We start from the raw sequence: 24,177 nt of genomic DNA on the forward strand, positions 1-24,177 counted from the left end.
ACTGATGCTTTTCCAAACTCAGATTTTGCAAGTGCATCTTTGCTTAAAATCAAAATAAATCAAGTTCAGTTCGTGTAACATGTTGCCCTCTTGTGGTCACATTAAAGTTGAACTTTGCATTTCAAAGCACTAACTGGTTTTAGTTCATTATTTCTGAATACTTTCTGTTGAGGAACATTCTGAGGAGACTTTGAAGGTTACATAGCTGACAAATTCTAAAGCACAATCCTCATCTCCCTGGCCAGACAAGGCCTACAATCTCCTCCATTTTTCCTATCATTTAGCAGTAAAATTCTACACAGTTACATTACTCCAGTAATGAAGGATACATTTGGAAGCACTAACAACATGGTCCACAAATGGATTTAGGTGGTGCACCATTCAGCACCCCAGTGTGAATGGGGCATAAGAGTTGCTGGATGGCGACTTAATACAGAGGGATCCTAAAGCTCTGAGTAGCCAGTAAGACAGTACTTTTTACAAGTGAGTGATCTTTCAGAAAACATCTGAGGACATTAAAAGGGCTACAAAGCAGCTAATTACTAAGTAGTAGGAAAGTACTATAAAACCAACCCATACCACAAGAAGTACTCAAACACATTTGTAGCATTGTATCTAAAGTAAAGGTGAGCAGGCCCAAAACAAAACTTGACAGCAATCTGCATGTACGTAGCCCTTAAAAGTGCAGCCTTTCTGACAAACTTACTGGGAAGTTGCACATTACTGGAGCTTGAAATGGCCCCAAAAGTGCTACAGCTGCCTTTGAACAGTTACAAAGGATAGATAGAGCACATGAGAAGAGCGAAGGGAGCCAGAACAAGGGATCCAGGAGAACCTATGGCTGTAGCAGGCAGATACATCTTGGTTTCGATGCTCTTTTATAAAGCCTGAAACCCTCCAGACTAAGCCTTGGTATTCTGATTACAAATCAAGAAGCCCCAAAGCCCTAAGAACCAGTGTTCCTTACTGCAGAGTTGGGACAAGGTCTAGGGATTTGCCTCAAGGAGGTAAAATGCTGTGAATGCTCAGCAGAGCTCCATGTTCCACCCCTTCTTTCTCCTAGAGCTGAAATTCTCATTAGCTTCACCCCCTCCATCTTCTCACTGAGGAAACTGGCAAAAGCTTCAGTTTCAACAGGCAGCTGAAGGATCAGAGAATTTCTATTTCAAGAAGATTTAACAAATACTGGTTTTAACAAGAGTTAAAACGTATTAACTAAAAACAAAAACAACCTCTCATGAGCTAGAAATTTTGCTTCTTCCACAAACTCTGCTCAGCAGCAATGTATGGAGTAGCAGCCTTGAGTGCTAGCAAAACAGAGTTATTCCAACTTCCCAAACCCAGATAGGTATCTTTACCTCTTTAGAATCAGTGTGTACAGATTCAAACAACGATATTCCAAGGATACAGAGACAACTAGAGTGTGCCACAGAAGACTGTATGGCTACACTGACCCTATGCAGATGATTCAATTCGGCCTTTACAGGTATTAGACACTGTCAAAGCAGAAAACAGCCAGCAAGCTCTCAACTTCATCTTTCTGGTAAGACTACAATTAACAGTCATACACTGTTGTTGAACTAACAGTGAAAAAACCCAAATGTGATAAAAAGTACATCTGTTGTAAATAAAGAGGATAAAATTCTTTAATATTATGTGTAGTTTTAATGCAAGGTGAGAAAGTAACTTGCATTTTGATTAAAACAAGCACAAGCATGCTTATTTTGCTTTGGGATGCTATTTGGAGTGCATTGAAAAAAACCAAAGCAAAAATACAATTATGTTCTGATAGCTGGTTTTCTATCTTAATGGCTTTAGACCGAGGCTAAAAGGAACCCAAAGAAAAAAAGCCGCTGACAAATATGACACAGCCAAAGAGGTTAGTCAGACTAGCCTTGTGACAGCAGCTAAACCTGTGCCTAAAAAAAATTGCAAATAATCCTTTTATCTTCCTAATGATTCAGAAACTCTTCTTAGTCCACTGTATTCCACACTGAGCAAGATGATTTAACTCTGTGGCCACACTGAAGTCTCGGAAACCTTCACAGAAGGTACGAAGAAAGAGCCCAACCATACTACCTGCCCCCAACAATCGATTACCTACAGTGCAACAGGGCAAACACTACTGAACAGCCTACTATGAGACGAACAGCTAACAGGATATTCACTACTGCTAAATGTTCCTATGAATATTTTCAAAAGATCTTAAGATCCAAGCACACACTGAGCAGGACAACCCACTGCCCCAGCTAACAACTGACTAAAGGCATTATGCTGTGGAAGAAATCAGAAGGGAGAAATGGTTTAAACAAAGGGAACAGCTAAAACAAAACCCTTAACGACAGAAGTCAGTTTGCTCACATGAAGAAATGGCTACAGACATTCTTTCATTATGTTGAAACACCTAGAGTACTTGTTTATGACACAACCCACAATGCAACAAAGTTGGGTCAGAAACAATGTTGAACAGATTATACTTCATCTCCAGAGACTTACATAGTCTCTCACCACAGGGAAACAAGGTATTTTCAACTAGAGAGATGAAAAAAATCCATTACAAAAAAAAAAAAAAAAAAAAAAAAAAAAAAAATCTCCGCTGGCAATTTATCTCCTTCTGGTACACCATAAGGAGCATGCGCCCATGTACTGTGTTACAACAACACATCTGCATGAAATGTGAGTAGTCTGTAAACTGAATGCCACTGACTAGGACCACAAGAATTTTATATCTATCTGCTTATGCTTGATGACACAGACCTGTTCTGTTGCTTCATCAAGCATCAGAGGTTTGTATTGCCACACTGCCCCTCCTGAATCCACCTAGTAACAAAGCTTTGTATTCAGTGTACAAGAACCACACAATTACTAGTTCTGCTGTTGCAGCTCATTTCAGTCTGGATGCATCCTAGAGACAAAAGTTAAGAAGTACAGACTATATCTTGATCTAGACTGCTGTGGAAATGCTCAGGCAGTAAACAATCTAAGTTTCCCAAGTTAATAGGACAGAATTAATCAGTATATAATGGAATTTCCCCACTAAAGTAGCTATTCAGAGAGTGTGGAGTGTGGCTAGATAAAGGAGGGTCTGAGAATAATACAGTAGCTTTAATACAGTTAGTGTGTCATAAATTATCAAAATAGATGAGATAAAAAGTTACTGGTTGTAGAGTTTATCCCTCAAGGATGTTAACTGTACAGTGATTGAGAGATTTAGGGATAAAGATGTTTCAAAATTAGGTAGTCTTCTATAAACACAAATGACTTGGAAAAGTGATATAAGCAGCCCTGAAAAGCCTGAATTTTAAGTACTGCTATGTTTATTCTCTTCTACAAAGCATTTAATTCAGAACACTTATGAAATTACCTTGTTTTTTCCCCAGGAAGAATGTGCCTCAGAAGGTTTTTAGAATTGACTTGGAAGTTCTCCTCTCTACCTCAGAAACTGCTGATTCAAGAAGCCACTCTAAAGCACCAAAGATGGTGAGTTTACCTCACTTTCTACTCTTAGAAACTTTCATGAAAGCATTTCTGTTTTTTTTTTTTTTTTAAAAAGTTACTTCTGGAGATTAGCAACTGCAGTAGCCAGATTAGCTCACAACAAGACAGCTTCCAGATACTGATGTGACAGGTACATCAGCTATTACATCTTTTTAAGGTAGTTTTGTAGAGGGCATGTTTGAACAATGTAAAGAGATTATTTCTAAGTCCTAAAGAGTTTTAGTTCTTTTCCCATAAGTACTACCCTCAAATTCAGAAATCAAAGTCTGAGTACAAGCTCGGGGTGGGGGGAGGGAAGGAAGGAGGGAGAAGACCATAAAACACCCTCACAATATTTAATCTACAAAACATGTTTGCCTATAAAAAAAAGAAAATCTTCCTAATTCTACTCTGGACAGATACCTCAAAATTTGATCCAAATATCTTTCTCAAATGGGTAAAAGAACTGTCTGAACTCCATTACTGAGGGGTTTATCTTGCACTTAGGGCAATTCTAGAGAAAATGAAGGATGAATTATACAGTATAAGAAGTTGAACAATGTCATGCAAACATCTGTAAAATTTTCGCAATCATTTGTAAAAAAAGATTAATAACCTGGGATGTATAACTGGGTATGGTCTGCAAGACAAGTAAAGCAATCTTTCTATTCTACATAGCATTCATATCTTAGCCATGGTTCTTTGTCCACCACCCTTCAGGAAGGGTGTTGGGTAAACATAGGCGAGATACGAAGGAACTCGTAATTGTCCAAAAACATCAACTACAGGCAAAACTTGAAAAAAAAAAAAATCCAAAAAACAAAACAAACAAAACATTTACAGTAATTAGAAAAGAATGAAAAATACAACATTATTCAAATACAAAGCAGGCAAACAAGACAATGATTTCTTCAGCAAATCTGTAGAGGAAACAGCAAGAAATTGCACTTGTGAATTGCAGCAACAAAGATTTATTCTAAATATCTGCGGGGAAAAATGGTAACTGTCCTACAATAAAGATATCAAAGCATTACGATAGATTGCCTAGGGAGGTTGTGAAATATTACAGGTCTGTTAAAAAAAAATAAATAAAAAAAAGGTTAGCCTGACATCTGTCAAGAATACTGAGAATTTCTCTAGCTTTAGACTAGCAAATCTCTTCCAGTTTTATCTTTTAGACTCCGAGACAGACAGATGTACCCTGATTTCCCTTGATTAAAATATTTTTAAAAGAATAAATATTAAATATGCTACTAGGGTCTCAGCAATTTAAGCAGTGCCATATAATTATATACAATGTAGACACTGTCTTTTTAATAATACAAATTTACAGAGTGGATAATTCAAGTTCAGGAATCTAAAACTTAAGAGGAACAGTATCTGCACAAACTACAAACTGCAATTCAAAACAACTGTTTTGCTAAAAGTCAGTGTTAAATGAAGTTACCTCTTCTACATTAGAAGCAGTTTTGGCAGATGTCTCCATAAAAATAAGTCCATGCTCTCGTGCAAATGCTTCACCCTCTTCCTTCTTGACTTCTCGTCTAGATTCTAAATCGCTAAGATGGAAAAAAAACAAACCACCCAAGTTACCTGTACAGTCCAACATGTTCGTGTAAATATTATTTTTCAGACACATGCTTATAAGCCAGCAGTCCCCCCATTAGGTCTTATATACATATTCATATCTATTTAAGTCTTTACATTAAGCAGAATTACTAGAAAATTACAGTATATGCACTACAAACACTATAAAGGCACAGCATCTTCCTTGTTTGAGCTATCAACCCCAGCTGACAAAGATCTTACCACAGACTTCAGTGAAATGGCTTTCAATTGGATGCAAGTATGTTTATCTAGTTCCCCTGTTAATATTAACTTTAGAAAATGTCATTTTAGGTAACTATCACCCCTTTCAGTATAATGTTATCTAATTATCCACACTGCAAAAGCTAAACTGATAATCAATTTCTTAATGATATTAAAAATAAAACTAGTTCATTTTTTCTGCTAAGAAAACATCACACAGTTGGATTTCTGTTCTGATTAAAAAAAGTCCTAAGAACTAAAATAAGGTATTTTAAACTACATTACCTGTTCCCTCCTGACAAGCCAGCATTTACATTTTGAAATTGTAGGCCTGACCTGGCCCTTTAGCGGCAGATGAACAGAAGTGATTGTTACATAATTTCTTGTTTCCTGCTTTCCAAGCAGTCTAGATGAAAGTTAAATATTATATGAAAGAACAAAAAAGCTCTCTTGAACTGGATAACTAAAGACAAATCCACTTCTGTGAACTATATAGACACGTGTTTCACTTTTACTTATTAAAGCTTCTTTAGGAACAGTTTCTCTCCTTCCATCTTTGTAAGTACAGTTGTAACTACATTTTGAATAATAATGTTGCATTTAAACTGTGCATATGAAAGTATGTTCTCAGATACACAGTTCCAAATTAAACAGCATGTAAATATATAGGTTTAAATTTCCAGCTAGACTGCCAGTAAAAAGTATCATACTGGCTTCAATGCTGCAATTCTCATAATTATAAATACATCAAAAATAAACCATACTCACTGCGGCAGTTGTTTTTGCAGCAAATCAGATTTTTGTTATTTTTAATCACTACATGCTAGTTTAGATGAATTATAGTCAAGATTTTTCAGCAAATCATTTGAACATGGGGCATTTGGAGACAAAGATACATGAAAAGTTTTCTTAAAACAATTCTGATGTTCATTATACGCAAGTATTCTCAGTATCTCAGTTTAGGCTTAAGACAAGTTAACAAGGTATTCATTCTGATGTTCCTGAAGCAGCTATCTGACACTACTTTCAAGCTTGAGCAAAGTTTTACTCATTGGTTACTACCACACTACTTTCAATAATATCTTTTAATTTAAAGGCTTGGTTCACTACAGCATTATCTCAGTATTAAAATAGAAATAAACAATTCTTTTGATTTAAGACACTGCAGCCGCATCAAAGGTGCAGTGATAACCCGGTCTAAACTCTATACTGATATCTTAGCATATCTGTATAAGAGCTTTAACTGCTTCTACTAACCACAGTTGTCTTCCTCTCTGCACACATCCCATTCCAATAATTCGAAGCATTTGGTCTTACTAGATCAATATAGCTATGTTTTGTTCTGGAAAGAAGATTAAGTATAGTATTTGTAATGTTTTAATGCCAATATTTCTAATGTTTTCAAAAATCAACTATAATATTTCAGATTATGTTCTCAATGTTCTTCAAATCTAGTAAAAGGTCAGTAGTACAAAAGTATTCCAGGTGCACTTTTTGAACTCTTTATTCCTTCAAAAACCTTATGCTAGTGTGTATGTCCTTTCTTCCACCAGTTTCAAGTAAAATGCCCTACCATATATCCTACAATATACTTTCAGTACAATGCAATGCAGTTAAAGGTATTTCCTCCCCATCTTCCTCTTCGAGATTTGAAAACAATGCTTTTTAAAGAACCACTTTGAAGAAATTTTCTTCCTGCAGCATCATAATCTCTAATTAGAGATGCATAATTTAGCTATACTCATTGTTTAAACAAACTTCAGTTGCAACTGGGATAATTATTGAGCTAGCTGCAGTTAAGTATATTATAACATGCAATCATGACTGCATCAGCAGAATGCAAGATATTAAAAATTTACAGCTCAGTTTAATAGCTAAGAATAACCAGGAACTGTTACGGATGTCTTAACTAAGCGTGCAAGCTTATGTAGTACTTATCTCAAGTACATAGTACATATTTGTGTACACCATACCATGCATATTTCTATCACTGCTGTATTTTCACTTAAATAAGCATTAAAAGTTAGTCTTTGACATCATAGGCTTACCAAAATTTCATTTAATGAGATTACATTTTTATATTAATTTTTAAAGATTATACTTATATACCTCCACTAAAAAGTTTGTCTGTCATTTCCAGACTATGTAAGTGTGGGCAAGCTTCATAATTATGTAAAGCTTAACATTGTTGTGATGTTTAAAAGACAAGGTGATATTTTTTTTCACGGGGAGGGGAGGGCAGGGAAAGGCAGAAAAGATGAATAGGCCAGACTAGTGAAACCAGACCATCATTACCACAAGGCTGTTTCTCAGTAGGATCTCAGAAATGATCTTGCTGTTCATTAAATTTTAAGGGAAAAGCCTACACAGTTATTTTAACAGCATCTTTACCTTCCAGAATTGCTGAGGCATGGAGACAAGCTGAGGTCAATTAGGAAAAGGCAAGTGTAGCATAACTAACAAATTATTAAATTCTGAGAGCACGCTTTTGATATTTGAAAAAAAAAAAAAAAAAAAAAAAATTCCAATGAAAAAATCTAGACATGATTCTACAGTTCTCTAAATCAAGACCTAGAAAACTACAAATGTTTAATGTATTCAATAATCTATTTTTATGAAAAACTTCAACACTGTTCAAACATTACAATTCTTCCCTGTTGATGTTGAGAGTTTCCAACTGTCCACGTGATGAAAACAGCAAATAGTAAATCACTTAAAAATTTAGTAACAAACTTCCAAAATATGTTAATTGAATTTTCAGCACCTAACATATCTAATAGCAGCCTGAATTCACCAGGAAATGGTGAAATCTTTGTAACCATTAGAAAAAGCATTCATTCCCTGTCCACCCCCAGCTAAAACATAAAACACAAAGCAGACTTAGAATTCATAAACATCTCACATAATCATAAAGATGCACTTGTTCCATTTAACAAATGCAACAAATGTTTCTGAAGCGAATCCTGCAGTATGGGCTGCACCTTGTTTAGTGATGTCTTCTCTGCTATGATTCTAAACTGATCAATTTTTTTCCGGTTTAAGAACACCTAAAATTAACAGCTTGTGTTTCCTTTAAAAGGGTGAGATCTAGGTGCTTCTAAAGGATGATTCAAGGTGTTAAAAAAAGGACAGTGAGAAAAATAATTCACATAATTCTTCATTCTATGCATTGTGACCAACCCTGTTAAAATAAGATTACTTCTGAAAAACATGCATAGAATATAAGGTAAACACGTGCCACACGCTCTAGACTAATTTGAAAAGGAGAGGTTTTAGATTCACTGTGGAACTATATTCAGTGATTGAAAGTTATTTACAGCTAGTATAATTCTTACAAATAAGAACACACAAAAAGGGAAATCCAAACAAACAAGTTATAAAGCTTTTCCACCTACATATTGATTGAAATTTACCTTTTATTTCCAATAAGCATTATGACCATGTTGGAATTGGAATGCTGACGAGCATCTTCTAACCAAGTTGTCAGGTGATTGAAAGTGTCCCTCCTAAGCATGGACAAGAATGAAAATTATAAGCAGTATTTCGAGAAATCATTTTCCCTAATACTATTACTTTTACCTTCCTTAAAAGTATATTGGATTATTAATAAATCTTTTGCCCTTACACTCATATTAAGCCTTAGTTATGTTTAGATTATATTCTGTTACTTATTAACAGATATAAAGGATTAAATTCCTGACCTACTAAAACTGATCAGTTAGATTCTACAGACTTAGAAGAACCAAATTTCACTCCAAGTTTAAGTAACATAGCAGCTAGCTTTCTACAGGTAACTATTTAATTGCTCATTGTTGTAATACTAAAAAGCTAGCAGAAATGGATTTTAACTGAGTATGTGCACTGGTATCCGTTCACACACTTGACAAAATATCAGAGAAGATAATCAGCAATAAAGAATATCATAGTATTATAATAAGTATTGCTTTTTTACAGTCTGCTAATCACCATTTTAAATCCAAATCAAAGTTATTTACATGGTTATTTATACTCCAGCTTTCCTTCTGCCTCCTGGAACTTACTGAACAAAATTTATAGAGGGATGGACTCACAAATAAAAGGGAGGAAAGCTCTTGTTAGCCTCTCTACTTGAGGGGTAAAAGCTCGTGATCCCTTTGTCTGATAGAGAACAAGCAAACAAGGTGCACTAAGTATTTATGAACTCTGCCAACAAAAACTGAAACATGTTCTCTACAGAGTAGAGATAATTCTTATAGCCATAAAAATCTGTATTTTTATATGCATATAAAAATCTACTGAACAAGTTTAAAAGTAGAAAGTTCAAAACATACACAATCATTCGAACAATAATGTATTCACACAGTAATGTTTGTTCTACTATTGGCAAAAAAAGTTTATATTAATTTTCTTGGAGTTTATAAAATGCATAATTAATTTAGCAGCAGTCTTTGCAAGAAGATAAGATATAAGAGGGTAGCATTTTACAGATTTTACTGTGTACAGTAAATCTTAAACATAGCATGTGATTATTATAAGTGTAAGAATATGCATTAAGAATAAAAGTTTCATTTGCTGCAGGCCAATTTAGAAAGAATAAGTTTCTGGCATTTGTTTTTAAAAATAAATTGAGGAGGGAAGGAAGAAACATTTAAAAATAAATCTCTACTAAAAGTTGCTGCATAAACCAGCAGCAGACTGAGCTCTATAAACATGAGAAATTATAAACCCTAAGAGGAATTCAGCATCTATACTTATTGGTTTTCTTAAGCCAATAGTCATGACCAGTCTAGTTAAAAAATAATAATAATACTAATAATAATAAATATCATTCCATAGTTTTGCAGATAATATGACACATAGTGATTTTATTCAAGACAGTAGGAAAACTTTAGTCACTTCTGTACACCTGCTAAAGAAACCTTACTAGAAGAATGGTATTCTCGTAACTTAATAACTTCATGGCAACAGTAAAAGTTTTCTAGTATTTTTATATAATCAGACTTTGATGCCATATTATTTCCCTCTTTTGCAGAGTCGCTCTTCAGTAAAAAGTCTGCAAACAGCTAAAGAGAAATTACACTTCATGCTAACAAAAACATAAGAAAGGAATTCATTAAATATTTTAAGGCCTTTTCTCAATTAAGGTAATGGATATTCATGGTCAAATAGTTTATGAAAATACTTTGTTACATTCTTCCTGAGTTTACATACACTCAGTCAGTATACAGAGAAAATTAAAGAGTACACAATCAACCTGGATCATATCTTGACACTGTGCACTTAACGTAGGTGTTACAACATTAAACTGACAAATATCTATACAAAAAGTCATGCTAATCTAGACATCATAATATGCCATAGTGCAATTCTACAAAGACATATAATTTTAATCTAGTTATACCTTCCTCTGTATTCTCACCTTGTAATGTCATAAACTAGTAAAGCCCCTGCTGCCCCTCTGTAGTAAGACCTTGTGATGGAACGGAAGGACTCCTGCCCTGCCTGTAGAAGACAAGGTTTCATTATTTCATGTCAAATGTGTTTTTTTGTACTGAAAACCACAAACTTACTTTAGAGTATTTTTGCAGGGAGGATTGTGGAAGTGAAATCAGAGAGGAATTGGGGACAAAAAGTCTTTAACACTGGCAAAAGAAGGCACATATGGAGAAGACACCACCATAGTGCTGTTTTTTCTTAAAGAAAAAAAAAATCGGAACAAGACCTCTAAACCTTTTTTGGTAATCCCTGACAACCCAATTTACTGAATGGCTTCACAATACATGAATCATTATTAGAGCACAGAATGGACTCCTAGCAACTAAGCTCTGAAGACAAATTTGAAAGGAAGCAAATAACCCAGAGCTTCACATTTGAATTCAATAACCCGCTCCCTGGGGCAGCTGTTGACACTAGAATAAATAAAGCCCATTGTAAATAAATGATGAATGACATCTTTACGCCCACCATCTGCTGGTGTAAAGGTTGTTGGAAGGCCAAGGATGCAGATTTTATCCGTTATATCATAAACTGCAGCCAGCTTTCAACAGTCTTCACATGGAATTCTTTCAGTAATCATTTTATTACAAAGAAACAGAAAATGGTTCCGAATTCAATTTTAAACAATTCTGCTCCACCAGTTAATGAATTTCCTCTGTACTTGATAAATAATGCTTGTCAAATGGCTACAGGATGCAAGAGTCATCTTCATAACCATTGGTGAAAAACTTCATAGATGTATCTTACACAAATTAGACAGTTCTTATAGAGAAGTATTCTTAAAAAAAAATGCAGCACTTACAGGAATGTGCTTCAGTTTATATTCTAATCACATTCAACTATTCTGTGGTTCTGTTTTGAACCCTCTTTACTCAGTCCAAGATATATACTATCAACACACAGTAGTCAAACCAAAACCATTTCTGCATTTATAAAAGCATTTTTACACTGCAATTAAGAACATAGTTTCCATGAGTAGAAACAGCTAAATGGACTGAGCAATAGCCCTTTCCCCTCCTGGCAGAAGAAGGTACCCCTGAAAAATAATTATTAGTAGTTGTAGACCCATGCTTATCTTTTTCCAAACTGCTAGCACCTCACAGTTGCTAGAACAAAAGCAGTGTTTATTTCCAGTGTTCATTACTAACGGGTATTTAAACTTAATTCAAAGATACCACAGAATATGACTGAGAAATAGTAATATTAATGTGTAATAAGATAGCCATCCGCACAACTATAAAATGACCCTGTTCTAAAACCATGAAAAATGAGAATATTTATTAAATACAAGCTATGCTTCAGCTAAAGCTACAAAATTAGGGTACAGAAAACTTCTCATTCACTGTACTTTTCTTACTAAAAAATCTTTTTGAATCAACAAAACTTGTTCTAGATTCTGCTATTATTTAAAAAGCTCACTAGTACGATGCGTTTTGACACAGTCAGTGTTCAGAAAGCATCCTTGTCTTCCAGAACAACCAGTTACTTACACTTAAGAGAACACTTTATGCCTTAGTCACTTCAGTGGAAAGCCACAAGAGACGGAAAATATCTTTAGTAGTTCCTCAATGCAATTAGAATACACTAGCATATACACTTGGCCAAGAATCCAAAAACTTCATACAAAACTATATAAATGTATGTATATAAAGTAATGCATGTATATAAAATAACAGAATACAGGCAATCTGCTGGGCAGCAGCAAAAAACAGTAAAAGCAAACATTTAGGTCAGCACTTGGAACTCTATTCAGAAGTTTCATAAAGGTCTAGAATTTCTCTTGGTGTGGCAACTAGTTCAAGTAAATAATTTTATAACTTTACATGATAAAATATGTAAAATGTTTTTTCTTAACTATAAAATAGATGAGTTACTGTTCCCAGACTATTCAATGTATCCACTGGAATCACACATTAAGTGGGCTTCAGCTACCACATGAAGATTGCCTGTTTCACATTCGAAAGTTCCACTATGATGCAAAAGTTACCCCCGAAAGTAAATTAATTGTAGTCAATCAAAATTGTCAGAGACCCCACCAGTCCTTACAGAACTGTTACAATTGCAAGTTCTTACAGGAATCACTTCCTTATAAATTCAGTACCCAAATCCTGGAAATACTAGAATGTTTTTAATTGTCTCATCTCTCCATGATGGAATTTCTTAAATGTCATTGCTTCCCAAGGTAGAGGCAGGAGAAAGCACAGAAAATGTTTCCCCTTTTTTCCTACAGAAGACAACTTTTTGTATGTCAATAATGAATTTGTCCCTACATATACTGATGCACAATACAAACCGAAGCCCCTTTCATTCTAAATAAAATGAATTAAGAGTTTCTGCAAAGAAATTCCATTTTACTGTATTTTTTATATATTATATATATATATATATGTATAAATAATGTATATTTTATACAATATACACAATAAAATGTCTTACATTTATATCATTTACAATCTGTTTTACCATTTTAGTATGAACCTAAATAAGAGATCTGTAAGGTCAAGATAGATGCCTTAAGCACGTAAAAGAGTAGCAGATGGAACTAGTAGTGTGGAATCTTTAAAATAAAATCAGAAACAGGCTTGATACAGCAAAACAGTTCTTTACCCTTATTTTAAGTGGAATTAACAGTGTTCTTACCATCTCTTCTGTGTTCTCCCAAAATTAATTTTTTTTCTTTCATATTAAAGCTTTTCTGATGCAGTAGTTTAATTTTTCAGTAATGTATCCCAGAGACTTGAAGGGAGGTGGGGAAGGGGAAGGTAGAAGACAGGAGTCACTATATGAATGTCAACAAGGTATTTCTTAAGGCCATATTACATCTAGTACAGACAACACAAGCGTTTGCTCTGAGGACACATCAGGATATAGCTACTTTCAGTATTACTACACAACATACTATAAGAAGCAGGAAGAAGAAAGGTCACTCTGACAACAGATAGGAGATGACAGCTATTTTACGTACTGAAATTCTAGCTCAGTCAAGGTAGCCTACAGGAATCAATAAATACTACTGAACATGCCTAAACAAGCATCCTCTCTTCAGAGAAAAGGGTGCAGGCTCAGAAATGAGTAGTTCACTAAATCATGAAAAAAGTAAGGCGGGCCTCTGATAAACAAGTGATGTTTTAAGTGTTAAGTAACACTCCTTTTCTGATCGTCTCCTAGACGATCAGCTTTTAGAATTTGTATTTAGAAGCTTTTAGAATTCATATCACAGCTTAGCAAAGAAAGTTTCTGAAATAAGAAATTTACAGAATCATAGCTGTAGAAGTTACAAATCTTCAAAACAGAAAATAAAGTTTCATCCCTGCTTGAAGGATGTGGACCACAAGGAAGCCACGTAACTGTGACAATCGACACAACACATTTGTAGCACATCAAGAAGTTAAGCATTAAAGAAACTTTTAGGCTTAGGAGAAGTTCACAACTCTTCAGGGTACAAACATACATACCTCTTATGAGCCTTATTTTGATGTTAGGCGTAATGTAAGTGATACTGTTAATTTTTGTTACCTTCCTGTAAACCCTCACCTTTCCTACTGGAAATCTTAACAGCATTGGAAAACGAGTATACTAGCCACAGAGTTTTCAAGTCTTTGCTATCAAAAAGGATTCCTTGTAAGATCCTTTAACTGCAGACTCTTTGAATCTATAGACTACGAAAAAAACTGAAAAAAGAAGAGCTGTTATCTACTACAAGAAAGTAGTTAGATAACTAAATAAAATCAACAACAACAACATGTCTCTCTAGAAAACAACCCGTTAATTTTTTTGAATCCTTCATTCTTAATGCTAAAGTATTTGGTAAAGTTTCTTCAAGAAGGATGTTATTTCGGTATGTCACAGCATATTGTCTATGTCCCAGCTGACTAATATTTCTTATTAGGAGAAAACTATGTATTATATGTCCACTTGAAAAATTAAAATTTACAATGTCTCACAGCTAGTAACTTTAGACTCCTTTGCTTTTGGAAAGTGCTACTTTGTGTGATGTTCAAACACAGTGACAGAATGCTTCATTCACATTTGGAATTAATATTCTTTTAAACTAGTTTATACTTTCCAAAGCTGTACAGACAGCTAAAAGACATCCAAGAAACAACCAGTTCACACAACAAGTATCAAACTACTTATGACAACTGCCAGTTGGGAACTACTCCACAAAGTTGATCACTGGAACAAAATGTTCCAGATGGAGAGAAGAGCAATACATACCCATGAATACAGTTTTGAAAGTTAAAAATAAGTACTTTAATCACATGACAACTTATTTATATAAATACGTAGTCTGTCATGTGGTCGTGTCTCTGTTCCACAATAAAAAAGAATTTTCTAGAGATTACTAACAAGTAATTCAAGGAATACTTACAAAAATAAGATCTGTTCTACAGACCTGCCACTTTCCAGCAGAGATGTTCCATAACAAGATCCTTCTGTAGATAAGATTGAACTAAATGATACTTCTGAAGATGAATCCATAGTAACTTAAGAAACTGTCAGAATTTATGCAGAAAATTCAGCCAAGTAACATGTGTGTCAGCATCCTAGTAAGTGTTGAGATTTCTAGAGGACTAAAGATACCAAAAGGTGAAACTGTGTATGTGTCTATATAGAAATTGCCTGTACCTATATCCTTCCTTTTGATGCTGCTGAATGAATGCAATTTAGATATCCACAGCAATTCCCAACACATTACTGAAACAAAAAGTTCCAGCTATCCATTACTAGAAATACTCTAAAGAATTGTTTAAGTTTACAGATATTTTTCAAACCTTAGGCTTTTAGTAACTCTTCTCACTGAAGCTCAAAGCTCCATTAATGACAAAAGAAAGGAATTGCTGTCCTTCCAACTAACGGCTTTTTGAGCCTTTGTATTATTGTGGAAAGCCACAGATGAACTGAAGGGAAAACCATTACCAATAAGAAAATAAAATATCGACAATAAATATACATGGTTATTGTAATATGCTTATGGTATTTCAAACATTGAGAACATTAAGCTAGATGGGATCTCAAATTACCTTGATTTCCTACAGTGCCGTAACGGATGTGAACAGTAACTTAACAGTAGGCACTCAAGTTCAGATGATGGCCCTGTTAGACCTACGTTCTGATAAGAATAAGTACTAAATGGACAGATTCTCCCCATACATGAATCTAGAAATAAATTAGTGTTGCTATACAGCAGCCAGCACTGTCTGTGAGTTAATGGTTAAACTACTTTCATGAACTAAAATTGATTCTCTGCAAGTTCTTGATATTACTTTACAGCAGTAAAGAGTGCAAGCCATTGAGACTGAGCAGTCATCACTTGAGTTTTAAGATTTAGCCATGTTCTTAAAAACATAATGGCTCAAGAATCAAATCACTAACAATTCAGCAGGATTCACTAACTGCACATGAACATGAATATATGCTCTGACTACCAAAGCAAATAACAAGTGTCACAGAGAAAGCAATTAATAAAGAATCATTATCATCAGTTTTATTAAGATGAATATTCATGTCACATACCAAGAGAATTTTATTCGGTTTTACTATCCAAAGTGTTTGCAAATACCTTCAGAGTAACTCACTTCTCCAAGAAAGATTGGTATATTCAGGATATTTGAAAATGGCTGGATAACTCACACTGCAGATTTAGGGCAAAGAAAAACATGCTCTTAACATGTAATCTTGCAGAAAGGAAAAAAAGCCCCACAGTTTTTTGTGCAAGCGCTCACCTATTAGCAAACACTGCCAATTCAATTAGAAAGCCCACCTGCATGTAAGCCAAGAAACTACTTGAAATTTGCTTATAAAACAAACAAGTAAAAAGACATGGTTTCACTTACTTGCTTAACAGAAACTTTAGAGGCAGGATTATTGGGTTTTGGGGGATTTTCTGTTGTTTGTTTGTTTAATGTACGCTCCCTAGAAATAATCTGTTGTTTACAACTCCTATTTTCTGACTAGGTTTTTCTCTTCAAGAGGAAAACTAAAATAAGAACGTTATTCCTTAATATGCATGAAGCAGACACAAAGGCAAGAGGCAGAATGTTACTGAAACATAATAATGAATAAAAAGAAATAATTTGTCATAGATCTCCATGAAATGAGGAAAAACAAGGTATTACAAATTTACTGTATTTAAACACAGCAAAATTCTCAGTCATACCAATACAGTCTGCAGAAGATTTAGTATTATATAGTATCATTATTGATCTCTTTTCCACCTGCAGAGTTCCATAGAACTTCAAATTCCTTCTTTCAACTACTGTTATTTTTACCTGTCAACAATGGCTTTTTAGTAACAGTAAATATAATACAGAAATATCCCCCTCTCAACCACAAAATGAAGGATATTGACTCAGACTGGTAACAAGCCCTGTATCTCTCTGCAACAACGATGTTTTTCTGAGGAGAAATGATTTTATAATTCTCAGTGTTACACTGTCACAGGACAAACAACCTCCATCTGCACAGCCTGTTTAAACCCACAAAGCTTAACAGCTCCCAGAACTGTCATTTTGTTCTTTACCAACTTCTGCAGATCACTGCTGGTTCCCTAAAAAGGAAAGTTATTTTGGCAACTGGTGCTACCTTAAATATCCTACCCTTCCACAAAACAGGAGTTGAATGCCTCATAGCAGGCAATTACCAGTTAACCATCTTTGATGAAAGTGTTTCTCAGTCTGCTAGCTTACTAAAAGTCATTAAAAAGATAACAAAACTACAGGAAATAAAATAATCTAGAGACTAAGACAGACAAGGCATACGAACAATTTAGCCCTACATCACTACCCTTGATGATCTAAATGTATTGGAAAGGAAAAATTCAAATCAAGGACTCAAAGACCAAAAAACCTTGACATGTCATAGCCACAGCACATAGTACTCAGCAATAGGAGGTCCTGGAGCAGTTGTAGACAGGAGAGAACAAGAGGGGACACTTTTTGCTGGTGTAGACGTTGGAACAGACAGAGCTGCAGGTGAATAGTTGACAGTAAGTATGCAATATCCAACCGCACACCTTTCCTAGGTTCTTACTTCAGACTAGTTCTAGACTACCAGCCCACAGGACAAGATACTGAACTACAACTGCTAATGGGACATATGTACTCCTGGAGCATATCTTCTGGCTTAGATAGACACAGAAGGAATTCTGTTAGTGGTCCCACATGAAAACCAAGGAGTAGTAAGCACAGCTAATTTCTCTAATACACTCCTGAACCAAAATAAAACTTTAATTTCATGTTTATTACTAAATATTCCTGAGTTCTGATACTCAGAACAAGGGAGCAAGTAAATAGATGTCACAGCCATGCACTAGCATCAGCTGCCCCTGTAAACTAACACTCTCCCAGAGTAAAGCAGGCTACAGCTTCCGTATATTCCCACTATCACTATGTACAGCCCTCTCTGGAGCTGCACTGATCTCCTTAAGACAGTATAAATTAATTACCCTACCACAGAAGTACCTGGTCAGAATTTTTTAAATTAAATATTGACTAGCTTAAGAAAGCAAGTCCTTATTCATTGTTAACCATCAAACAAATTTTATTTCTTAGGTCTCTGCTCAAGATTCTTGTACATTGATGAATTAGGCGGATACAGAAGAATATTACTAAGTTAGAGATGTGCTGGTGCTGTAACTCAGCAGGCACTGACTGAACACATAAACACTTCAAGTATTTTCTTAGTAATATGCAATTGCAAAATGAACCTTTTCTTATCAGATAAATATCGTAACAACTTTTAAATACAGCAGTAGCACTGGTAACAGCTAGCAGTTTTTGCTCGTAGAAAAAGAAATTCAGGAAATGCTCAACCCAGAAACACAATACAGACTCAGTAACCTCGGTCATTATTGACATATTTATGCACCTCAGCAGTCATAAGCAAAAAACATTCTTGAAAATACCTCATATTTCTTATCTTTCTATTGCTTCAAGATCTTTGTATGGCCAGAATTAAGCCATCTGAATTTAGATAAGCTTACAAACCGGGATCGGATTAGACTAGAAATATCCCATGTTTTAAAATTCAGCCTGCATACAGTTAAAATTTTAACTGCAGCCTACAATCATTTATCACTTACAATTTATAAATTATTAGTAACTATGACATAGACAATGTATTGAGAACGTATGAAAGCTTTCAATGAATATTTTTTTATTTATAGACAACACAGTAAAGAATTTAGCTAGATATAAACACTGCCCAGGAAGAATTTATAGTGAAAAGCAATTCCATGGAAACTTTGGCTATTGGACACTTTGCAGGTAAGTATGGAGCCAAAGAGACTATGAAGAGCTACTGAGTTGCAGGCACTAAGAAAAATAAAATCTACTAAAAAACAGCTGAAGTTCATTTCTATTCAAGGAGCAAATAACACATGAACAAAGTCAGTTTGAAAGACAATGAAAGACAGTGCCTGCACTAGCAGTAACATTAGTAATTTTGTCTTAAAAAAAAATCTGTCCAAATTTTAGGAAGCAAAGACCAGAGTAGGTTTGTCCTCACGTGGTCATGCGAGAAGTTTGCTCCTGAAACTTCTATTCATGCAGAGATTTGCTTGACTATTTAATTTTCAAGTGATCAGCTGTCTTGGCAGTCAGCAATCCATAGTTATAATGGGACAAATGCCTAAAGCAGGAAAAGCCTAATGCAAGCACAGTCTGACCATATTCTTCTACACCTTTTCATGGCAAACTTCCAAAGTGCTAGATGCCATTTCAATGATACACTAGCATGATACACTAGCTCTCAAGTTAGCTAAAATACTGCATTTGTTTAAATATACATAGCTATATATAAATATATATCCCTCTATTGATTGGCTATACCAAAAAGTGCACAAACGTGACGCTACAGCTGTTTCTTTGTCAGTTTCTAGAGGTATCCTAAAACGCTTTTGGAGAAGGAACCAGAAAGTGCTGCCTTAGGGAACAGTTAAGCACCTGAGAAAGGCACAGCTATCTACATGGGCATCTTAAAGCTGTTGCATAAGAAGTGCAGACCATGAAGCAGGCACACCCAGGTAAAGCAACTGACAGGGCTGGAGGGAGAAAGCTGACTTGATAACGTTAAAATGTTCTGAATCTGAACTAGAAGAATCAAAGCCTTTGCCTTCTTTGCTGTGCTTTTGCAAACTTCATGCATTTACCAACCCCTTTTTGTTTGTCTGTATAGTGAACTTGAGTTCTTCAGTCTTCTGTGAAAAGAAGTGAAATGAGCAATATCTTTACTTTTACATCAGAAGTGCAAACTTTTCTCCTCTAGAAAACTCTTAATTCAGTAAGAGATTAAAGCCAGCACACAAATCACAATTTCCCACAAGGAAGTTGAATTAAGCAGATCTTGCATAAGTGAATGGAAAGAGACTACTTAGCTGAAATATAAATAATCTCAATAATACAGAAAAAACTTTTAGAGAAAAAAAAAAGAACAGCATGAATTTCAGCCTTAGAAATTTGAAAAAGTTATTGGAGGAAGTTGAGCTACAATGTAAATGGCAGAAATTTCCACCATTTTAAGAGTACATCCCAGCAAAGAAAGGGAATTTTAGCAAATTTTTAGGGAAACTAAAGAAAGCAATAAGACTAAGAACAGTCTCACACGGTAGAGTGATCATAGAGAACTTAACTAGAACAATAAATAAGAAGTTAGCGGAGCCACATGCTTAAATAGTTTCCACATTTTATTACTTACCGTGTCCCATATCTGAAGCTTTATTTGTTTTCCATCAATAGTTATCATTCGAGCCCCAAATTCTACACCTGAACAGATTTTACAAAAGATTACATTATTAGTATATATCAAAAAGAAGTGTCCACCACTATAAAAGCAAGTAAACAAGTTAAAGTTAACATTGTGAAGGACAGTTTCCTATGGATATAATTTGATTTTGTTAATTTTCTAGCTGCTTCAGAGTTGGAAATTTTTCCAGAAGAAAGAAAATCTTAACTTTTCAACCGCTTTAAAAATGCATTAACTAGAGGAAAGTGTAAAAGAGGTGTTTCGCATAACATTTTCCAAAAAAATTTAACCGCTCTAGCTAAAAGGGAGAAAAAGAACACATCTGTTTGGGCACAAACCGAAAACTGAGTAGAGTCGCACTCATTTTAACATCCTGCTAACACTAGATTGCTGAAGGCAATCTGGAAGATTTAAGTCTAGACTTACTATTTAGCAAAATATGCTATTAAATTGAGCACACAAACACCAACTTCAACAGGATAATTTATTAATTAATACTCCATCTGCCTTTACAAAAAAAATCCTTTCCAAATTCCAGCTAGTTAAAGATCAAAAGTAGTAACTCAGAACAAATTTGTTTCTGATAAGCAAAATTAATTTCTTCAGTGGAAAAATTTACTCTTTTGAATTCATCTTTTAATGCAGCTTTAAGATCATTAACAGTAATTAAGCATAAATTTCAGGCTATTACTAAAGCAAGTTAAAATCTAAAAATGCCTAGAGACAGTAGATCTATTTATAAAGCTATCAAGTTTCAATTACTTTTTGTTTCACGTGCTATTATTTCTGGAGAAAAGAAAAGAAAGTTGGTAGCTTAAGTTTTGCCTTACATTGCTCACTGTCTAGATTTAGATAGGAGTCTTCTAAATAATTAGCCCTGATTTTGAAATATACCAAATGTCTCCTCAAAAGCTTGTTTAGGTTTTGGAGGGCACTATTGCATTTGGCAAAGCTAATGATTTTCCAGGGAGGGGAGGGGAACCCACTGAAAACATTTTCTACCACACATGATATTGGAACCAAGTGTAAGCTGTGCACCAAAGAATACTCTATTCTCTTAAGTGCCCAAATAACTTGCAGTAACTATATGCAAAAACAGAAAGAAAATTACTGGTGGTGGTAGGGGCAGAGGCGGAGGAGGAGGAAGATAGGAGGGAGCATGTAAATTACAATATTGTTAAGTTGATTGCAAAGCCTGAGGAAGGTCCTTGGACTACTAAAAGCACACTACACTGCAGCTACTACTTGATCTCAAAATGTAGATCTGGAACTGCCAATTTAAAACCAGCAATGACCCAGGTGTTTAGTTTCTCCACATATCCTTATAGAAAGGATGAAAGAATATTTAACCCACTCCATCAAAATTTCTGCTGTGAGAAAACTGAGTTTGAAACAAAGAACAGTTTTCTGCCAAATTTATTAACTTAAAGAAGGACTAGAAGCTGTTCAGATTTGGAGTAAGGATATGTACTAAGCATAATGGGAAAGCAAACAGAAGTCTACTCCAATTCACAAAGGAAAACTAAATTGAGGTAATTGTTACACTGCAAGTTCTTAAGCTAGAGTATGCTTCTACAGTTATGCACAATTCTGTGTGTAGTTTCAAGGCAGATAAAATCTACTTTCATGTATTGTATTTTTTTAATCTCAGCATCATTAAAGTTTCTCCCTGAATTTCAGATTTGACATTTTAGACTAGCTATACTAAAATTTGAGGCTGAATTTTGCAAAACCCTAGATGGTATGATTTTTCCCCACATATCCAGTTTTGGTTTCCCTTCTTCCACGCTGCTTGCAGCAGGGAAAGAAGCTGCATTCCCATTTGTTAAAATGGTTGTACTATATTGAAAAAAGTTAGGCAGTGTAACGTAAGTTTTTCTTAATCTACAAGTTCTAAGGAGTTAGAACAACATCAGCTGGAACTGCATTAGGAAAGCATCAACTCATCCAATCTTGTGCTGCATGGAAATTCATATGCGTTTGAACCCACCTTCCATATGTACCTCCGTCCTTCTAATTCAGCTGGGCTAATTGAAAGCAGCATTCTCCCAGCCAAAATCAGATGCATACACTATCAATTAAGTGCAGGCTGCTTCCAGTCCGTGTTCATTCTTCCCCTTTTCATGCAGCCTGCTGGACTCCATTCTTACATCTCTATTACACTGCTATCTAGGTTCACCTCTGCATCCCACTAGCTTTGATATCTGCTTAGAGATCTTAGCTAGCTATTTGCCCAGCACAGAACTGCCACTATAGCCATCCTGCTAGGTGAAGCCACTTCCTATGTCAAACTAGCAAGTTGCTGAGAAGCAGGAATATGCGACAGCGCTGCCAAAGGCATGAATGATATACAAGGTGTGATCTATCAGGCAGTAAGGAAAGATGGCAATAAGTCATGCCTCCATAGAGAACTCAAGCTTTTTATTCAACCAGCCTACTCGTTGCAAAAACCTCAGGAATATTTGAAAACTGATGTGAGCCTAATAATTTGAATCGTATCAGGCAGCTAGACAACAAGCTGTGCAAGGCTTCCAAAACTAGAAATAAAAGCCATAATGAAACCACTTGGTACATTCTGCTACATCAAGAATATTTGTTTGTATTTCAAGTGTCCATTTTGTACTTCTATACACAGGAAGCCTACCTATTCCAAGGCACAAACTGAGAATACAGAATATGGATACATTTGTACAAGGCTCAGCATGATAAGAAAGATAGTCTAATAAGTGCCTTGAAACAAACATGAGGAGTTTGAAGATCCTCTAAGTTTTATTAGAGAGTTGCATCTGCTATGCTTAATAGCAAAACTGATCAGAAGACTAACCTTGTTCACAAAAAAATTTATTCACACAGTACTATTTTATGTGGAAAGATAAAGTTCATAGCATCTACTGTAGCCAGATTACAGGCAATGTATTCTTTTATAATTAATTAAATTTCCCCAGTACCAATATGAAATCATATCTCATATCACATTCTCATCCAATTGAGGAGTCAGAAAAAAAAAAAAAAAACATCCCTTCCAGACAGCAAACACCTCCATGCTCCAGTCCTTTCTCCATCAAGAAGTTAGTTTTCCCAAATAGTAAGTTTGTTTATTCATCTTCTAAGTTATCTTTTCTTCAGTTTTATCTGCTGCTTGTCTTCAGGGTTAGGTTAACATTCTATTCTCTAACAAAAAGTCTGCCTTTGTATTACTAGCAATGTACTTCAAGATTGACCAATTCTGTTTCCATGTCCAACTTTTAACTTTTCTGAAGAAATAGTTGAGACAACCTGAATCAATTTAAACAATTTAATAGCTATGTTACCTTCCCAGTGAGAAACAGGACTCCCATCTAGCTTCATTAGCTAACAAACATTGATCACATAAAAAAATCACTGATGCTTTAATACAGCACAAATCCTACAGCAGCTCAGCACAAGAAACTCAAATGAATGCTGAGATATCCTAGCTACTTACCACCCTAAAAAACAACCAAACAAACCTTAAGCATTTTTCAAAACAGCAGATTAGTATTGAGGAGAGAAAACAGACCTACCAATAGTAAGATCATGAACTGGTTGAAACCGCTTGTCTGTAAACTGTAACAATAAACATGATTTCCCAACACCTAAAAAAAAAAAGAAAGAAAAAGGTTTTAAGTAAATTCAAAAAATATCTGTTAAGAA

General features: G+C 35.0%; 1 protein-coding gene across 1 annotated transcript in view; it reads right to left on the reverse strand.

Annotated features, from left to right (window-relative positions):
- The window catches only part of RAB2A (RAB2A, member RAS oncogene family), a 40,802-nt gene that overhangs the window by 7,871 nt on the left and 8,754 nt on the right, over positions 1-24,177 (reverse strand). Inside the window, exons 2-6 of the mRNA XM_062570339.1 lie at positions 24,048-24,119; positions 20,458-20,525; positions 10,685-10,767; positions 8,700-8,792; positions 4,925-5,036 (exon numbers count right to left, since the gene is read on the reverse strand). Of these exons, the coding sequence (XP_062426323.1) occupies positions 4,925-5,036; positions 8,700-8,792; positions 10,685-10,767; positions 20,458-20,525; positions 24,048-24,119 (428 nt within the window). The remainder of the gene's footprint in view (positions 1-4,924; positions 5,037-8,699; positions 8,793-10,684; positions 10,768-20,457; positions 20,526-24,047; positions 24,120-24,177) is intronic.

Source organism: Rhea pennata, chromosome 2, assembly GCF_028389875.1.
Source record: "Rhea pennata isolate bPtePen1 chromosome 2, bPtePen1.pri, whole genome shotgun sequence".
Classification (NCBI taxonomy): domain Eukaryota; kingdom Metazoa; phylum Chordata; class Aves; order Rheiformes; family Rheidae; genus Rhea; species Rhea pennata.